Source organism: Falco naumanni, chromosome 14, assembly GCF_017639655.2.
Source record: "Falco naumanni isolate bFalNau1 chromosome 14, bFalNau1.pat, whole genome shotgun sequence".
Lineage (NCBI taxonomy): Eukaryota > Metazoa > Chordata > Aves > Falconiformes > Falconidae > Falco > Falco naumanni.
In genome coordinates this window covers 9,746,081-9,765,406 of record NC_054067.1, presented here as the reverse complement: position 1 = coordinate 9,765,406, position 19,326 = coordinate 9,746,081, and the positions used below count along the sequence as shown (strand labels likewise).

At 40.4% G+C, this 19,326-nt stretch overlaps 1 protein-coding gene across 2 annotated transcripts in view; it reads left to right on the top strand.

Moving 5' to 3' along the window:
- The window catches only part of AFF2 (AF4/FMR2 family member 2), a 349,256-nt gene that overhangs the window by 177,297 nt on the left and 152,633 nt on the right, over positions 1-19,326 (top strand). For both annotated transcript variants that reach the window (XM_040614279.1, XM_040614278.1), the window contains exon 4: positions 7,949-7,993. In XM_040614279.1, the coding sequence (XP_040470213.1) occupies positions 7,949-7,993 (45 nt within the window). The remainder of the gene's footprint in view (positions 1-7,948; positions 7,994-19,326) is intronic.

Here is a 19,326-nt window from a genome sequence, read left to right as displayed (position 1 = left end):
GATATTCTAAAATACATTTGTTTTATTTCCTCCTGGGCAGGACCGTATCCTTGCCCTTTGAATTCTCACCCTCTGTTTTGAAGACAGTCATGAGGACATGATCTGCAAGTTCTGACTGTGGTGGAGTGATGTATGAAACAACTGATTTGCAGACAAGGTCTGAGCAGGTAGTTTGGGGTCCAGCATTGGCCTTGCAGTTATGCAAACTACTGTACAAATTAAACCCAGGAGTACATTCATACCTTTAAAAGTGTGTTCATACTTTTAAATAAAGTGGAATAGATAACGGGCATACCCACTGTATCCTTGTAGCCACAGTAAAGGCATTGTCAGATACAAATAGATGCTTATAAAAAGATTCCTCTTTAAAACCTCAAAAGAAACGTTAGGGTCTGAATTCATGAGGTCAAATAGTGCTTCAGGTTACACTGATGCAACTTCATGAGCATCAGCGGAGTTTTAGTCATGTCACCAAGGTCACAGTCTGACCTGGCGACTTTGCTATTATTTTAGCAGGAAGTTAGACAGCTCCTAACTGATGCTGCTTGCTCTGGTGCTGGCGTGTGCTGGGAAAAGACACCAAATTCTGCTAATATGAAATAGATCTGAAGGAGATCCAGTTCCAAGCTGTATTAAATTTAGATAGCTGTGTCTGTATAGAAAAGGGATTTTGAGTGATTTCCAAGAGGTTCTACTGTGAAAGGGTTACTCTGAGAATAAATATGGTGTCTAATTTACATCCCCCTAACTGAGGGTGAATAGACTTGGAAGCCAAACTGCCTTCACACTCCTCTTATACTTTTACTGCTTCATTGTCTTCAGAGGAGATAGATTTCATTCACGCTGGTAAAAGTAAGACAAGAAACAGACACTTGATCTTTATTTCTGCCACACCACATATCTCACCGCACCAGAGGGTTGTATAGTCTGTTAGTCAGGCTTTGATGTTTCAAGTGGACAAGTGCACAGTGGCATTTTAGGTCAGGGTGTCTTTTATCATCAATTTAATGAAAATGTATAAAGTAACCTCTTCCAGAATAAGGTGAAAATACCAAGGCAGATAAGAAAATGTACTTATTTTATATAAGTAAATGAATACTTGGAGTCATTGGATGAGGAGGGACACAGAGAGATAGCAGAAGGGATAAAAGAAAAAAAAAAGAAACAAAAAGAAAATGTGGAATTACAGAATTCCTTGATCTTTTTCAGTATTACATGTTTGTAACAGCCTTTATGCAAGCCAGTGTTTTGGTCACAAATTAAGTACTGCAAATGTCACTTTTGTTGGGGCCTGGCTGAATACTGACATTACCAGTTACTCTGGTATTATCATCGTGGTGAACTTATACAATACTACATTTAGAACATTCCATAAGTAAAATGTGCAGCCTTACCTACATCAAAAAACTCCCAGGAGACCTTGAAGTGAGAGATCACTTTATCAGGCTTGTCTTTCTAATAGAGTATGGCAATTTGCTGCAGGAAAATAATGGAGAACCATTGAGTTTAAATTGAACACCAGCATATTGTGCTTTCATGGAGACTATTTCATGCTGATCAACATTGAAATGGTATTGTTAAAAGAAAACATCAAGAAATGGAAAAGTAAAAATAGGCTAAATACAGCATGTACTAGGAAGAACGAGAAAAATGTAATTGTCACATCCAGGTCAGTCTGGTTTAAAAGTTGCTCTAGCAGAACTAAATGCCAGTGAAAAAACATTGTTCTTGCAGCTGGGGTTGCTTTGACTGGGACAGCATTGTAAGCTGAGTTCATTGTAAGGAAATCAAACGATAATTCCTTCGATTTTGGGGCTAGCACCCAAGTGCCCCAACCTGGTGTAACTGCACCGTTTTGTCTCGCTCTTAGGTGACCAGAGAGGAGTGTATCAGTCATTGTCTTTCGTATGAAACTAAAGGTACCCATTGTGGGCAGTTTTGGCTTCTCAGCTAGAGACTTTTTGGGAAGGTCACTGAAGTCAGCAGGAGTCTGATTCAGTCACATTTTGGACCACACTATTCAGTTGTTTTTTCTAGCTAATGTGTTTTTCTTGAGGGAAGAAGCATAAACTTGTCCATCCACCACTAGAAGAGCAGCACTGACTTCAGGCCAGGCTGTGTTATCTTAACAAGTGAATTAACTTGGGCTGCTCCTTAAAACTTTTTCCTGTTTTCACATTCTCCGGTAAATGCATATTTGACACAACTGCTTCTGCAGTATTTGTATTAAGGGGGAATAGAGAAGTAGCTCTTTGTATATTGTTTTAGGCAGTAGTTTTTCTTTTATGTTTTTATATATATATAAAGTATATATTTTCACAGACCTTTTAATAAGCCCCAGGAGATATTTTTGGGGTTGAAATAATGGGAAATGTAGTCTTCTCATGGTATTTTGGTTCCAGGATGGTGGAGGTACTAAAAGAAAACAGTGGATATACATTATTTGGGACCCACAAATGGCTCCCTGGAGAATGAATAACCCTGTGAAAAACACATGTATGTATTTGAATACCAAGGGAGTGATTTTATTTGGGTTTTTTTGCATACCACCATGTTTAACTTCATTCAGTTTCCTCCAGAGCCCAAACATACAGTCCTAATATATGCTGGTGATAACCTCATGAATATCAAATACACCAGAAAAAAAAACACCACTCAGGTTGCAATATTCATTCCATGCTCTTTTGCTGCTCCCATTCTTACCCATTTGCACTAAAGTTAGTGAGGAAGAGCCAAGATGCTTCCAGCTAGTGAGATTTGTTTGATACCTATTTCAGGTGTTTTTAACATGAATGACCCTTTGGGGATGAAATATTAGAGAGATAGGAAACAGACAAAAGCATGAACTGTGAAACGACCCAAGGAGGATTGAACATTGGGCTCTGAGCAGTGCTGTGAAGCTTACCTCAAGTAAATGTGAAACAAGGCTTCCTCGGGAGGAGAACTGTGTAGTTAGATGGCAGCTGAGGGTCAGGCTGCTGTCTAGAAAGGGATGAGTCCAGAAGAAATGTAGGGAATGACTGAAGAGCATACAAGGAAATACTGATGGACATCAAAGGAAAACTGGTGTTGGAAAGGTGTGGGTGTTATACTTCACCTGCACTTGGAGTATTGCATCTTCTTAGATTTGTAGTGAGCATATTGCAAAAATTGAATCATAGGTTCATATAAGTTAGAAGGACGTTCAAATGTAATCTAGTCCAACATCTTTTGTCTGAAAACCCTCCTATGCTTAGTACTGCCCAATCCATTTCCCACCTATATTAATAAAAAAAAATGCACATTCTGTTAACCTGCTCTGGCAGGAGCCAAAGGCATTCACAGGACGAGGCTTCTGCTGACTGTCCTGGTTTTGCTGCTTCTGGTTCTCTAAAGTGTTTTCCTCTTATCGCTGTGTAGTGCACACTGGAAATGATCAATCAAGGCTCATGCACAGGATCTTTTCTTGCTAGCAAGTGAAAAATCAATTTGTGTTCAAAGGAGTAAACAGTAGTATGAGCTTCATCTCCCCAGAGTCAAAATGGATTCCTTGATAAAGGAGATGACAATGAAAGCTGAGCTCTTGATGTATATGCACATAGGTGCTCATATGCAAGAAATGAGAGTGGGTTCCTACATTCGCTTAACATGCAACATTTATCTTTCCAGTAAAACAAAGATAGGAAGAAGAGATTACTTGTTGAATGCCAATTGTGCATCAATAAAGCCAGGGGTTTTTTTCACTAACAGTTTATCCAGATGAAAATGTAGTCGGTCAGTTCTGGCAAAGACATTATTCATTGTGTATTTCTGCTTTCTGACACTACATTTGAATTTTCAGAACTACTCTGACAAGTCTGTTGGAAGATTTTGTTGCTAACATATTTGAGAAATGCCTGCTGTTGGATGTAAATTACAGGGAAAAGAGACTTTATATGATTTTCTGTGCTGCAAAAACAAATTCTGATCTCATGCAGGTTATAAATTGTCCAGGAGGTAAAAGTGGTCAAGGAACTGTTGAATGAATAAATGGAAGGTTAGATCAACATGACTCATCAGATATTGTAACCATTCACCCGAAGTCATTTGATCTGCTTAACATTAAAGGTTACTATTCCCTCACTTTTAGATTTCTGCCCTCCTTCCCTCCCTTTAAAGTTTAGTACTGAGCCATCCAAGCCATACATGAAACCTTTGGTTCCACATCGTTTCAGTTTTGTTCTCTCTTGTGACACCAAAATGTGAAGAGAGCCTTATAATGCTGGCTTGTATTAGGTGGAATATTTTGACCATCTGACCTTTCCTTTCTTCTTCTTTCATTTTTTTTTAGCAAGCAATATTTAAAAGTAAACATGAAGCAGTTTGATGCAAAAGAGTTTTGCCAGATTAAAATGAAATTGGAAGATGAATTCAGTGTAGCATGTAGCTGTTGTAGAATCTTTTTGTTTTGATTGACATTTTATTACCTCAGGACGTCTGTCTGCAGCTTATGTAATATTCACTGTTCTTGAGTCTGAGGTTCATGAATGCACTGCCGGCCGAGAGAAGAGCTCATGATGTGAAATGCAACTACTCAGTCTTATGGATGCCAAAGTCCTGGAATCTGTCCTTTCAGCTGAGTTAGACCATGCTGCTCACAAAGGAAAAAAAGCACCAAAAGTGTGCAGAAGTGCAGGCTGTGGCCTCCTTTTTGGAATCTGATTACCGATAAAAGCTGAGCAGGAGACGGGGTGGAGAATCACATAATGGGTCCTAAACTACTTGATTTTTATCAGATTAGGAAAGTGGTAGTATGGGATGGATGTCCAATCTTGACTAAACTACAAGAGGAATGTGGTATTTTATTAATGGCAATTCTAATGCCAACTTTGTTACAGCAGTAGTACTCAAGAAGTTGATGAATATTGTATCTGCTGTGTTTCATTCTGTCCTGATGAATCTGCTTGGATGCCATGGTGTGCCAAGTGGGCCTGCTTGCACTTGTTAGCTGAATGCAAGTGTTTATGGACGATTAAACTTGCAATTTTTGATTTACACTTTGAAAGACTGAGAGGTTGTTTTTCCTTTTTTTTTTTTTTTTTTTCAGGATAGACTAAGTTTCTAATAGATCTGTGCCTTTCAAGTCTCTTAGAATGTGTAACTGTAGCATGAATTTAGAAAAATGGTCTCAATTCTTTAGAAATCCATTAATAGTAATGTACTGAAAGACTCTTACATTGATCTTCTCTCTGATAGCCATGTTGTAATAATTATTCTTTTAATGTTTGCATCAATCTAAATGTTTTCCTCTTTGTGCTAGCTCCTACTTGGATCTCCCTATATGATAATCACAGCACTTTGACATCTTGCATTACTTTAATACCAGTGATTCAAAACAAAGCAATGCCAAAGGGAACAAAAGTTCTGTCAAGCCATTAAAATCTTCTTTGCCATTAACACAATTAAATTGATGCATGAGCATTTAAAGTTATTAGCAAGTGCTGCCAGCAGAAGCTGGTTGGGATTGCATAATATATAGTGGGCTTTATTAAAGTAAAATGGTATGTTTATTGTTATTATCATCATTAGTTCTGAAGTAACATAAACAGGGCTGTGAATTGGGAGAGGACAGGGAAACAAGAAGGAACATGCTCTGCACTGTGTAAATAGTCAGGGACACAATTATCACAATTAAGACATTTTTAAACAAAGGAACACACATGGTATCTCGGCTAACCATTGAAAATGGCATGTGTGATGCTAGGGAGGGGTGTTAAAGAGGGGGCTTCTGTATCTCTGCTGCTCTAACTCTTCCCAGTCTGACTCACTTGGCTGGATTTTGGGCTGCTCCTGCTACTGCTGTGAGAGATTTTGTGGTTGCTGTGTATACTGCAAGCTTATTGGGGGAGTATTTGTTTTGTTTTTTCGTACTCCAACATACTAATTTTTCAATGAAAAAATCAGGAGTGTATTAGAGACATATGTACTCCCACTGAGCACTGCAGTAATAGCTGTGCTTGCTAATCTTTGTTGAAATTAACTATATTCCTTGCTGACTGGAGAGTTGGTATGAGGTAGGGAAAACACAGATGAGCAAAGAACTTGCAGGTACTGAGAGGGGAAGAAAGTTGTTTAAGTGAAAAGTAGAGAGATGAAGGAAGGCCAATGAAGTGCTGGAATATCAAGTCAGGCAGTATGAGGGTGGACTGCGTGCCTATTGCAGTTAATGCTAAACACTGGGAGTTCTCAGCCTAGGTTTGTTAGGTAGAATTTGAGCTGAGTAGGAACTGGGTGAAAAAGGTAAGGCTCTTTTTTGGTCAGTTGAATGTTTTTAAGTGATATTATAGAAAATTTTAAGTTGCTGGAGTAAATAAAAATCACTAATATCCCTGCAGTGTAGTCATGTTCACTTGAGTACTTCTTTACCAAGATATTGATGAACTGTTAGAAATTCAGAGAACAGTGATGAAATAAGACAAAGGGATGGAAAATCTTGTTTATTGGGAAAGAAGGTAAAAGTTGAATGTACAGCATTTGAGAAAAGTGGAGTATAATTCTGTATGTCTGTGCATGGTATGAATCTGAAGTAATTGCTTAGAGTAGTGTGAAGAGCTCTACAGAAAGACTGAGGTAACACTGAAAGCAAAATTTTAAGTTATCACAAAAAAAGGGCCAAATAGTTTCCAACACTGCTCCATATTTTATTGAGGGAAGGGATGGGAGACCCATTTCCCTACAGTTTTTGGGTCAGAGTAGCCACAGTACTAGAAGAAATGAGGAAAATGTGCAACATTAGCAGAGTGTGAACTCGGTGATCTAATAGGTGTTTCTGGTCTTTGACTTTTGTAGCCATGTGGATTTATTCTTGCAGCTTAGTGCTGGTTGAAATACAGGAGGAAAGCCATAGCCGGTGCTTTTGGTCAAGCTCTATAGCAGATTAGGATGGCAGGGATTAAGTTTAGTCATGAGTGTCTTTAACCAAACTAGTTACCAAGCGCAATAAGGTAGAAGCATCGGGCAGAAAACTCTCTCTAAATATTTATGGTACAAATATGGGGTTTGGTACCTTCCTGAATATTGTCTCTTCTGCTGCTGCTGTATCCTCATGATAAGAACCCATCATAACTACCTGCAAGTGCTACAAAATGGTTATACGTATGGGTCGTGTCTCCCTGTTTACGTAATTGTTCACAGTATTTAGAGGTTTTGTGCTTTTTCATGTTCTCAGAATGAGGGATTGTGGCAAATGCTGCAAGTGCAATTTAAATGAGTATTTTCAATTAGAAAACGTTAAGGACAGCACTGTGTTTGTGCGTGGGTATGGTTGTGTGCATATCGCACCTTTTGAAGGGGAGAAGGAATATCTGTCAAGCCTCTTGAGGTGAATTCCTGTGTGGTGTTCAGTCTTCAGAGGATGCTTAACCTGCAACAGGCTGATGAAGTGAGGGACAACAAAATCAGCAGCCGCTCTTACAGTCCAACCAGTATTTTACTACAGTATATGTTTAAGTTTTAAGAGCTGTCTTGGCTGTTAGCCTATTAAGCTGTAGGATAAGATAGTTGATGATAACAGCTTTCTCCTAACTGTTATCACCTCTGTCCTTTGCTGCAGCATGCAGCAAGTTAAAACAAACCTCGCCTTCTCTCCGAAGGCTGCCGATAGGACTAACAGTGGGATCTTCTTCAATTACAGAAGTTTCAGGCAATTCTAGTGCCAGTTCTCAACTGTGAGGAAATCAGAGTACTTTATTGCTTCCAAAGTGTTGTTAGTAGCACAAAACAGTGTGGAAGGAAAAACCAACTTTTGACAAAATGGGTCCTGCTGATGATTTATGTTGATCTGAACTGGAAAGTTTGGTAGGCAGCAAGAGTGGCACAGCAGCCTTCAAACAGAGGCAGTTGCTTGTTATCTGTTCACCTGTGTGGTTGTAGCGACTGAACTTTGCATCCAGCACCTGACTAAGCATTTCTTTTTTTTCTTTAAACCTAGGTTACCCTTCCCAATGACTCCAGCTGTGTGGAAGAAATATTACGGGTGAGTAATAATGTCTGCTTTTGTATTCTTCATATAATTGTAGTGCTGTTATTTCATCTTTTGTGAAGAAGGGTTATATGGCTGTCTTTAACACTGTAGTTAAATAATAACATCTTAGTGGGTCTGTGCTAGAGAGACATGGTTAAGTGGTAGGCCAAGGGTGCTCCTTAGTGAGTAAGGTCGGTTCACCTAATACTCTGCATCTGCCAGCTTGTCTTGGTCAGGATTTACACACGTTCCTGTCCTTGTTTAAGCTCTGTGAGTCTCTCCAGGACACATTTCTCTCCTGCTCTGAGGTGGAATTGCCTTAGTTCTCCCACTCACAGACTGACCTACAGTATACCTTTTCCCGTTTTCCCCCAGACTACAGTTGTTCATCGTTCATGGTTTTGTTAAAGACCTACAGACGTATTTTTCCTGGCAGTGCTCTGGTCAGTGGATGAATACAGAAAAATTAAGCAACGACTCCAAACTGAGCATGGCTTAATTGCAAGAAGATCATATAACAAGTAAAAGGGGAGTGTGAACAGTAGTTGTGTATATATATAAATCTGTTACTTTAAGTGTAAGACGGGCTTCTTCCCAGACACCCCAACTTTGGTGTCCCCTATTGGCCATGAGATTTGCCTGGGGGCAGGTTTGCAACCCACTGGTCCCTATCTGGGCTTTCAGGTTTTATCCTTATGGGTTGAGTTTGTCTTCTATCAGAGCTACCTCCCTGGGATTGCTAGCCAACCTGCTGGTTTTTGGTGTAGAGGGGATAAAATTTCAGTGGGAATTTGTGCCGGCCGAGTCCTTATCACTAGAGGCAACTGCTGCAAAGTAACCCAGACCTGAAGTCATGTGTAACAACTGTGCCAACTTGCTTGCAAAGACATGGACTTATTCTTGCTTATAAAATAAAATAGGCTTCTCAGTATTCATTGCGATTCAGAGTTAGTTTTGGAAACTTGTTCCTGTTTTGTGTACACACGTTATCTTGGGGTGCTATTGATGTCCTTATGGGTTGCCATTGTTGCTGCAGGAGTATGTTGAACCAGCAGGCAAGCATGCACATGCTGACCTGCAGTAACAGAGGAATGTGCATCTGCATGTGCACCCAGAAGCAATGAATGGAAGGAAATAAGTAAAATTAAGTTTCAACCTTCGAAGTGAGCAGGGGTTTATTACCTGTAGAACACTAAAGGAGCAAAAGCAAAGAAAATGTTGAAAGATTGTGCAAAATACTTGGTACATTTTAAATGTCTTCTTCCCCTGTTTATGTATTTCAGTTAGGTTCATTACTGTAGTTGGAATGAATGACTTCTTAGCTGGGGAAAGCAGTTGTTTTCAGTAAACAGCATCAAAAGAAAATGTGATGTAACAAACTTCAGGGATCAATTATCAGGGTGACAGTTTTAATGTGGGAGCAATGCATATAAATCACAGAAGCAGAGGTGTCTTTTTTTCTAATCAAGAGGAGGTGATCCTATTTCCTACCCTGTGACTGTAATTTGACTCAACAAAAAGAGGCAGAATGTCCCAGGCTCCCTTCTGAAACCCGCTGAGACTGCTGCAGGACTTTCTGTTGTCTCCAGAGAACGGGGATGAACTGCAGAGCCCCTGCAGCTGCAGGCAGCACCCCCTGCCACCAGTAGGCTGTTAAACTCAGGGTGGACAGAACAGGGATTTGGCAGGTTTCTGTGTCTCTGGGGATCTGTCTCACAGGGGTATGTAATGGGCACCCAAAAAAAGGGATACGAACCAGCAGAGGTTTCTTGACTGCCAGGTGCAGATTGCCTGGAGTCACCTCCTGTGCTCAGCCTTGCCATCCAGCTGTGGAGCAACCTGTCAGCCATAGCCGCAGGCATAGCCAGAAGCTGTCGGGAGCATATGAAACTGCCTGTGCCGGGGAGCAGGTAGGGAGGTACGGGCTTGGCGTGGGGCAGGTGAGCGTGGGACCTTGGCCATGGTTCACCTGGGCTCTGCGCTCCCTTGCCGCACGCACAGTTAGGTGGGTTTGCGTGCTCTGACACGCTGAGGGTGGTTTAGTATGCCATCGACATGGCGTTAGGCAGCTCTGGGCGCTGACAGGCTGTCTGCAGCCTTCTTGTAACCTGTCTGCAAGCGGGCTGCAGGCTGCCAGCCAGGCCCTGCGTGTATGAAACGAGCAGGTTACCGAGCCGCTTCTGGGGCCGCCTGTCACAGGCCCAGCAAACCCCAGCCCCAGCTCGCTGCCTTCAGTGGCAGCGTTTTAAGCTTTCAGCTTCATGTGTTGCTGAAGCACATGTGGAAGTAGAAGGACCTGAGTTTTGTCAATGACTTTGTTCTTCGCAAATTTATAATGCAGAGTAAGCTAGCAGGAAATGTGTTTGGGCTGCATGCAGAGTATCATATTCTACTTGACAGGCAACAGAGAGAAAGTCAGTAAGAGAATGTGATGCCCAGCAGTGGTCAAAATCCAGTCTTCAGGCTTCCCATGGAGGTCCTGTGTCAGGACATTCAGGCTGTGTGCTCAGATGAAAGGATGACCCTTGGTTTCAGCAGCAATTTATGCTTTGAGAACCTGGATTAAGTTTTCAGCCCTGACAGATGCTTCTGGCCTTTTGGGACCATTTACTTAGGCTCTGAAGAGCCTCTGGGAGTGTGGGCCTCAGGTCCATGATGGCAGTTTTCCCAGGTAAAAATTAGGCTATTAACATTTCCATCCTGTCATGGATGTGTCGGAGGTAAACAAGAAAGATTACGAGACAGTCGAGACGTGCAGGTGGACAGACAGGGTGGTGAGAATGTCCATTTTGACCAACCAAACCGTTGGCAACATTCTGCTCTGGCCATGTCCGCTACTGCGCTGTGCACCCCTGAGTGCCAGAGCAAAGATGCTGCCTGCCAGTTTTCCTTGAGAGTATTTCATGCCTTGAAGTTGCTTTTTATTTTTTTTTTTTTTAAAGTCAAGAGTATTAAGTGACTTAATTATGTTTCACCCCTCAGAAAAACACAGTAACTCTTGTAACTCTTGTATGGGGTTTTTTTTTGCTAGACTTTACAAGGAAGAGGTACCTAAGCTGACATCTGTGACCTCTGATTTTACAGAGCTTTTTTTTCAAGCTGAACTTGATTAATGTTTTTTCTAATTGTAGAAGTTTGCAATTCCTAATCTTTCTTCAAAATTTCCAGCCAAGTGAGGGGAAAGGTCTTGAGTCCATTCAGACCCCTGAGTCTTTAGAGACAAAATCCTTCAGATTTCCTGAAATGTTTAGCTACTTATGTCATCGTCTTGTGTAAATGCTTTAAGGACTGTTCCTGATACCACAACCAAAGGTTAATGGCAGACCAGTCTCCTGTTGATTTTGCTTTTCTAATCAGGGTGGCTGAGAACGTCGTAATAATAATAATAATAATAATCATATCATCTTGTATAACTAAGGCCAAGCTGTAAAGATAGTGCAGGACATTTACATTTAATACAGGTTGCTAATACCAAATTGAATGATGAAGGTGAATACACTGGTGGTCAGTACACCTTTTTTGGTTCCAAAATGTGGCTTATTTTTTTAAACCAACACTGAAATATCCACTTTGAAAGCATGGATAATGCGGAAAACAGGCAATCCACAGTGTGTGTGTGTGTGTGTGTGTGTGTAGTTCACATTTCATTAATGTGGATTTAAATTAAATTGTCACTTGCTATGTGCAGCCATTGAAAAATGAGTTCATTGAAATGTTGCGATACAAAGTGTAGACAGGGCAGGAGAACTGACATTTTAAAACAGTATTCTGAAGCCGTGACTTGTGCCACTTGTACCAGTGCTTTACATCAGTGTGCCTTGCTGGCATTGCAGGTTATGTGACCCACCTGATGGCCTAGGCATGGGGGGTGGTGGTGTAGGTGTGACAGTGAGTGTGAACTAGCAGCGATCCTTTTTATGCCTAGGAAGGGACCTCCCCTAGAATTTGTTTACCTCTGGGTAAAGAGGTGATAAGCATACAACATTACATGGGAAAGAAAGGAAATTTTATTTAACTAAATTTTCTGGAGGACTTGTAGCACAAATTGAAACTTTGGGCTAGCTGTTTAGGCAATCGATTAGATGTAATCCTGCAGAAGTGAGGCTCTGGTCTGTACACATAAAGCTTTCGTGTCTGTGTTGCTAACCATCTGGGCAGGCACTTCTGTCTAAAAATCTGTCCCTGCTTAGAAGAACAAAAGAATTCTTGTAGGTACATATTTGCTGTAGTAAGGCATCAAGTAACTAGATGGACTTCTGATGTTATGTGGACAGCTGTGTTATTAATTAAAAGCTTTCTCATCTGGAAGCAAACAAATCCTAAATATAATTCAGATTGTAATTAGTGTAAAAATAACTGGTGTTAAATGAGCAAAGCCTGTAATGTGTATGGTCTTCTATTCTTCTGATGACTAGCTCAAGTCTAATGACATTGCAGAATATGTAAATTGATCAGCAGGTGAAAATGCCCTTGACTGGGCAAATTATGTGTAGTATTACCTTCCTCATGCCAACTGAAAGCACTAACAGATTTAATATGTATCATCCATAGCTGAGGTGAGCTGTTCACAGAGCAAAATTAGACTGTAACAGATATAGCCCATTATTTGCCTCTCAGTAATTGTTTTCTCTTCTAAAACACAAACCAACATTGAAGAACGATGCTAAACCTAATTATAATAATTGTAATTTGAAAAATACAGGTACACTGTCCAGTGTGGTTACAAATGCACTTAGTAGCTGACAGGCAGTTTAAATATTTTCATGTGGAATCTGGGGGCTTGCTGGGGAGGACATGATGTGAATTTAAAATGATTATCCAGACGTCATTGGACAAGTGAATAACGAGCTGACTGGCCTAGTAAATCATGTGAACCTGTCAAATGTGGGAACACGTTGGGGAGGAGATGATGTCAAGTAACAGTAACTTAGCAACCTGGCATTTAGCTGTCCAGAGAATGAGTAAGAGTAGCCACTTTTAAATAGCTGAGTAAATAAATGAATCCCTATATGTCTTAGGTGTGCTATAAAAATAGCCCAGCACCGTATGTTTTGTGTCAAGCTGCTTCTTTCTCCAGGATAAGGTGATTTATTATTTCTATTGAAATGAAAAAATGGATTGAAAAGTTAACCCACGTGTAAATGTGTATCTGCGGCCTTTGTCCCTCGTCTGGCATGCAGCCTTTGGAAGCGTGTAAGGAACGGATAATAGCCTGCTTTGAAAAAGGCAATATGTTACCCTGTAGGGTTGGTTGTTTTGTTGGGGTTTTTTTTTCCTTTGGACTTTGGCTTATGTACATGAAGATTTGGATGGATAAAAACAATTAATTTCTTAGCAATTTCCAAGCCATTGCATTTTCAGCTTTTTATCAGCATTTTCTTAATGGAGGCAGAACCAGTTTCTGCTCTCACATCAAAATAAATCAAGGGGTAATTCCACTGACCTCTGATCTCATTTGAGTTCATTGAATTCTTCTTCCTCCCACACTGGTATAAATTGGCAGCAGCTCCACTTACATTGCTGCTGCTGTTATTAAATAAAAAGGAGTTACCCCTGCATTACTTTAGGTATACATAAAAGAAGCAACTATTCCTTTACTCTGATGACTCTCTAGATGTAGTCTCGATCCAGAAAAACGGAAATGCTGTGTAGTTCTTTGAGAACAGTTCATTCCTGGTTTAGTAGGTGATCAGCTCAATTCTCATCTCGGTACCAGCACAAACGTTCAGCAACAATTCCAGGAAGGTCAAAAGTAGCTTTTTCCCAGCATTTTGTGCACTGTCCAGGCGTATACACGCAGGCATGGTGAGATCAGTAAATGGAGTCATTTAAGGACAGTCTGGCGTAGGCTTGAAGTGCAAAAGGCTCTTTAGGAGTTGGAGAATGCAGCTTTAGGTCTTCCCAGTTTAGAGCAGACCCTTAACACAGAGGCTTGCCTTGGCCATTGTGATTTACACCTAAACACAGCAGAACAGTTTTTGGCCGTTCACCTTTACAGTGACAACATCATAGTGCCACCCATGAGACAGGCACCTCAGGAGCATTATCCCAAAGCTGTCTATTATGACTTGAAGGTACATAATGTAGAAAACTCAGATCTAACTTCAGGCTAGCTGAGTAAGAAGTTGACATGTGTCAATGGTCAAGTACTTAGCTTACGCGGTGCGTTCTGTGGGCCGCTGTTGCACTGCTGGCACGGCGCAGGTTAGATAGGGAAGGAGTTCACTTGTGATGTAGATATGTACTATAAATCTGCTTTGTGCTGCAAGATCAGCGCAAAGCAGGCTTCATGCTGTTGGGGAGGTGACGGGGAGAAAAGGTTGACTGTCTGATCTGACAAATGCGTGTGGGTGTGCAGTGTTTCCTGTATTCGAAAGGTGGTGTTTTGCACCTGCCTGTTACAGGGATAAATGCCTCTTCAAGATGTGAGGCAGCAAAAGATTAGACCTTTGTCAGGACAGACAAGCAAGGTCTGATTCCAGCCTGCAGGCACATTTATCAAATAAAGGTTTTATTTTTGTAGCAGTATTAAAGAAATTACTTAGCAAAGAACTTTGAAATGTAAAATCTGATCATCATGTGGGTCTATTGCAGCCTGTCTACACTGTAACAATAAAAAAAGATTACAAAAGGTATTCAGGAAAAGAGAGAGATTGCAGTGCGCCTATTTCAAACTCAGTATTCAGTTCAATTTTCTTATCTCTTAACCATAATATTTTAACATCTATTTTCATACTGCCAAATTGAAATATTGCTGATTTCAGTAGTATTATATAATTCTGCTGTCAATGCCAGATTTACCATTGCTACTAAAATGACTATAAAGTAAGCTGACATCACAAGAGTTTGGACATATATTACTGCTCCTGAAGAGATTGAAAGCACTCTCATGAGAAATGGATGACTAAATGAAAAATTGTTAATTCTTATCTTTTTTCCAACCTCTTCAGCATCTCTTTTGCATCAAAACAACCACATTTTGTTCCTTTTCCTCATTGATAGTCACCTCAGAAATGATCCACTATGTATTGCAACATGTTACAACCTCGGCATCCTCACTCTGATTCAGTACCCTTTTATGATAAAAATAATGATACTTCATGAGTATATACAAAATAATTCTTTAAAAACCAGTTCAAACAAAAGTAATTTAAGCAAAGTCATTGTCTTGGAGGAGAAGATACTAAGTTTTGCAGCTTCTGCAGAAGGTCAGGTTCACCCTCTGCAGCACTTACAAGTTTTGGTCACTTCATATACTACTTTTTCAAAGACCTCGAAGTTCCGTGGTTCCAGAAATAACTGGAAGTGAGAGAGACATAAATGTGGGAAAATGAATTGATGAGGTCTTGTAGTTGAGTCGAGATTATCATAGAACTTAGATTCCTACTCCAGATTTGCAGACCCATGGGACCTGACTACCCAACCCTTTTCATCATTGTAAATAAAGACTTGTGTTTCAGTGAAAGTGCGAGAGAAAATGGACCCAAAGAATCTGGGATGTCAGATCAACTCTGACCTTTTGTATCCTCCGATGAACGAAAAAAGGCCCCAAGTGCTGGACTTGACAGAAAATTGTAAACACTTGTACAGTTACAGTGTTTGACTGTAGCTGTACCAGGTGTCCGTTAAGGACCTTGTGGGCTGCATGAATTTATTGTATAAAACCATGATTAAGTACTTCAGAGCCTGTTGTGTGCCTGTCCTGGAGTACTGCTGCCAATTCCAAAATGACCAGTAACAACTACTGGCACAGTATGCAGTGCGGTCAAGCAGAAAAGCCGTCTGAAGCTCCTATACTCCACTGACACATTACTGCCAAAGTGTTAAACAAAAAAATATGTAGTCCTATTTTGAAATATAGGTAGTAGAATATTCCTCTGGTCTCAGATTAATCATTTCTGTTATTTCATCTTGTCCTGTCAAAATGAAACATGGTTAAATATGGGCATTGAGTGTTTAAACTGCTAGCAGTGTTACCTTTCATTTAAGTAGATTAATAATGTGTACTCTACATAACAAATTGCTTTAGGCACTGAATGAAGACATTGAAAACATTAAAATCGAGTTATGTTTTCTGAAATAAATGCATGCTTTAGAAACAATTCTAGTTTGAAATTACAAGGTCTGTAGCATCTTCTGTGGCTCTTTATTTCACAAACGGGAAGGGGTCCATCCCTTCGGCCCTGAGGGGCAGGCGTTGTGGGTTTTAAGTCCTGGTAGGAAGCATCCCCATCAGTCAGCACTGCTGAAGAAGCTGGTGGGGCCCATGAAGGGAGGTTGGCCATATGTGGTTAGTCAAGAGAAACAGCTAGGAAAAGGCTGGGCAGGCTTGCAGTGTCCAAGGGAAGGCAGGGCTGGAAGATGTAACTAAATGAATCTTCAGAAAGAGTTTCAAGAACCTTCCTCTTTGAAATTCTCCTCTGAAGCTTCAGCTGGCCATGACAATGAAAACCTACCAAAAAATTGGTTGATGGTTGAAAAAATGCATGTGAGGAAAGAACTAGAGAAATGAAGAAAAATGGACCGAGGGGCCAGATACTTGAGGCATGCTCAGTTTCACTGCTTTAACTACAACCACCATGTCGCAAACTTTGATGCTTCACTGCTCTTGTGCTCTTAGAAGGAAAGTAAAGAAAACAGGACAAAGGTGACACCTGGAGTAAACCTGAAGTTAGAACTTTGGATCTCATTGTTTCTCTCAGAGGAAATGGGTGGAAATGTTCTGTTACAGCCGGTATCAGGAATATTTGTTGCCATTTTACTCATGTACTGCATGTACTCAGGTCACTCCTAATCTCTGCTTCTTAAGGCAAGAATGCAGATACCACCTGAGTTACGGATCAAGAAGTATTTCTTCCTCAAACACCCCCTGGATGCGCAGGTGGACTTTCCCTTTGGAGGAGTCATATGGTTACATGTTACCAACCTTGCCAGCCTCATGGGGTTTGTGAAAGCAGCCTAACATGGGAAGGCAACAGTCACCGTCTGTCCTAAGTTCAAGTTACTCCACATTCTGTAGGGAAAATAGTACTGGAAGCTGCCTTTCTGGGGGGAGCAATTTATGTCTTTGCTACTTGCCATTGATCTATAGGCTTTAATAGTGTCATGCAGCATAGTCAGTGGAGCTCTTTCTGAAGGTTTCTTCCTTCTTACCTGTGGCGATTGTTTCAGCTGTCAAAGTCTTCAGAATACACTGCTTCATATCTGCCAGTAGAAGACTGATATGGTCCATCTTCCCATCTCTTTGAACATCCTCTCAATAAATGTTTGAATACATAGACTCAGATAAAATGTCCTACCTTTAATCTTCCTCTATAACCCCAAGATGCCACTTTGCTCCACAGTGTCTCCTTCTATGAAACAGGAGAATAGTACCTCACCCACACTGCCATCGCGCTGTGAAGTTAAATTAGTTGCTAGCAAAATGCATTGCAGTCCTCAGCTGGAATTATTCGTGTTATAATTGTGCAAAAGCAAGGCTCATTCAGATATGTAAAATTACACTACATACTGTGGCTTATCCATTTCTGTACAGAATTTCTAACATTTCTTTAAAGAAAGCGTGTCATTGAATTTAATGTTCTGAGAAACCTCATGAACTTCCAATCTATTTTAGCCATATATTTCAAATTGTGCTTATAATTGTGGGTTTTTTTATTGAATATGTAAGTTCCTTTCAATATCTTAATACAGTACATGGGTTTTAATACACATTTGAGAAGAATGCACACTGTGGATGGGAGGCACTTTTGAGCGTTTTCAAATTGTCACAGTAAAATTGTCACATTTGTTTAATTAGCCTGTAGATCCTGCCATGTTGATTTATGTCAGCTGTGTAACAATTTCTTTGGATAGCTAGAAAAGCTGACCAGAATGCTTTACTTTTTTTTTTAAAAAAAATATCTTTTTTCTTTTTCTTTCTTTTTTCTTCCCCCCCCCCCCCCCCCCCCCCCCCTATTTCTCACATTTCTGTTTGATTTAAAAGCAGTCATACAGGCACCCAGCCTTTCAGAAGTCAGCTGAAGAAAATGTCAGGCTGTAGCATTAGAAAGGAAAATGGTTTTATTAGTTGAAGTCATTGAGGTGTTGTTCAGAGGCAAGAGATAAAAACTGACTACAGACATGAATCTGAAGTTCAGACCTAAGTGCTCAGATTTATGTTTGTTCAACATTCTGCATGCACTATTTATTCTGCCTGCTGTTAGTGTTACTGTATTGCCTTCCAGGGCTCCAAAGGTGAGCGCTCTGCTGTGGGTATCACTAGAAACCCTCTTCTCCACAGTTTACAGCTCTTTAGGTATTTCCTGTATTCCAAAACTTCTGTCCAATATCTAAGCAAATATACTGGGGGGGGGGGGGGGGGGGGGGGGGGGGGGGGGAGGTGGAAATAATATGTACTAGTACTTTGCAGAGTGAAACAGGAGCAACATGGTCACACATGAACTTAGGAGTCTTGCATGAGTTGCTAATGGGAAAAAAGAAAAAGAGGGCAGGGTAGTGTTCATTGTATTTGCTCTTGGCTGAGTGGGTGATTTAAGGCATGGACCAAATTTCATCTATGGAGCCAAGCTGGAAAATGGTGGGTACTGATCTCTTGTGAGGAATGCTTTGAGATCCTCTGATGGAATTTATTGCACAAGCTCTGAGTGTCAAAGGCCCCTTTGGGCTTTGTAGTCCATTAATTTCTTTGCCATGAGTATATGCTTTTAAAGAATATGTTGTTTGTGTACCCCAAAGTACACTAACCTTTAAAAATATTCTTCTGAGCCTCAGAAAAAAACCCTTGGTCTTTGGTTTTTAGGAGAACCTTCCCAGTAATTTTTTTTTTTTTTTAATCAAGCCAATTAATCCCTTCCCACTTATTCCAGCATTTTATCATTTCTGACCTCTTGAGCCCCCAGTCTTTTCAGTAAGATGTCTGAGTTGCTAGTTTATCTGAAAAAGGTGCTTTGTACCAATCAAATGAAAACTGATGCTCAGATTTTTTAAGAGCAGCCCCTTGTCATTTCGGAGTTCAGACAAAAACAAAGAACACAGCTTCAACAGTGAGGTGTTCACTGGAGGCTTCTTTTCATGAAAATAGTTAACACTATTTTTTTTTTCCTTGGCAATTGAGTCATTGTTGCTTTTAAAAGAAGTTGTCATGATCTCCTCATTACCATTTTTCTTAATATGGTAAGTGTAAACTACAAGAAAGCTATCATGTTTGAAAAGATACAGGAACCCTAAGGAATGTTACACTAACTGCTTGTGTTCTTTGAAAAGGCTTAGACTAAGAATTTGACTAAATGTATCATTCTGTCTCCTTTGCAGCAGCATTGTCATTTTTTAGTGTCTCACAACAC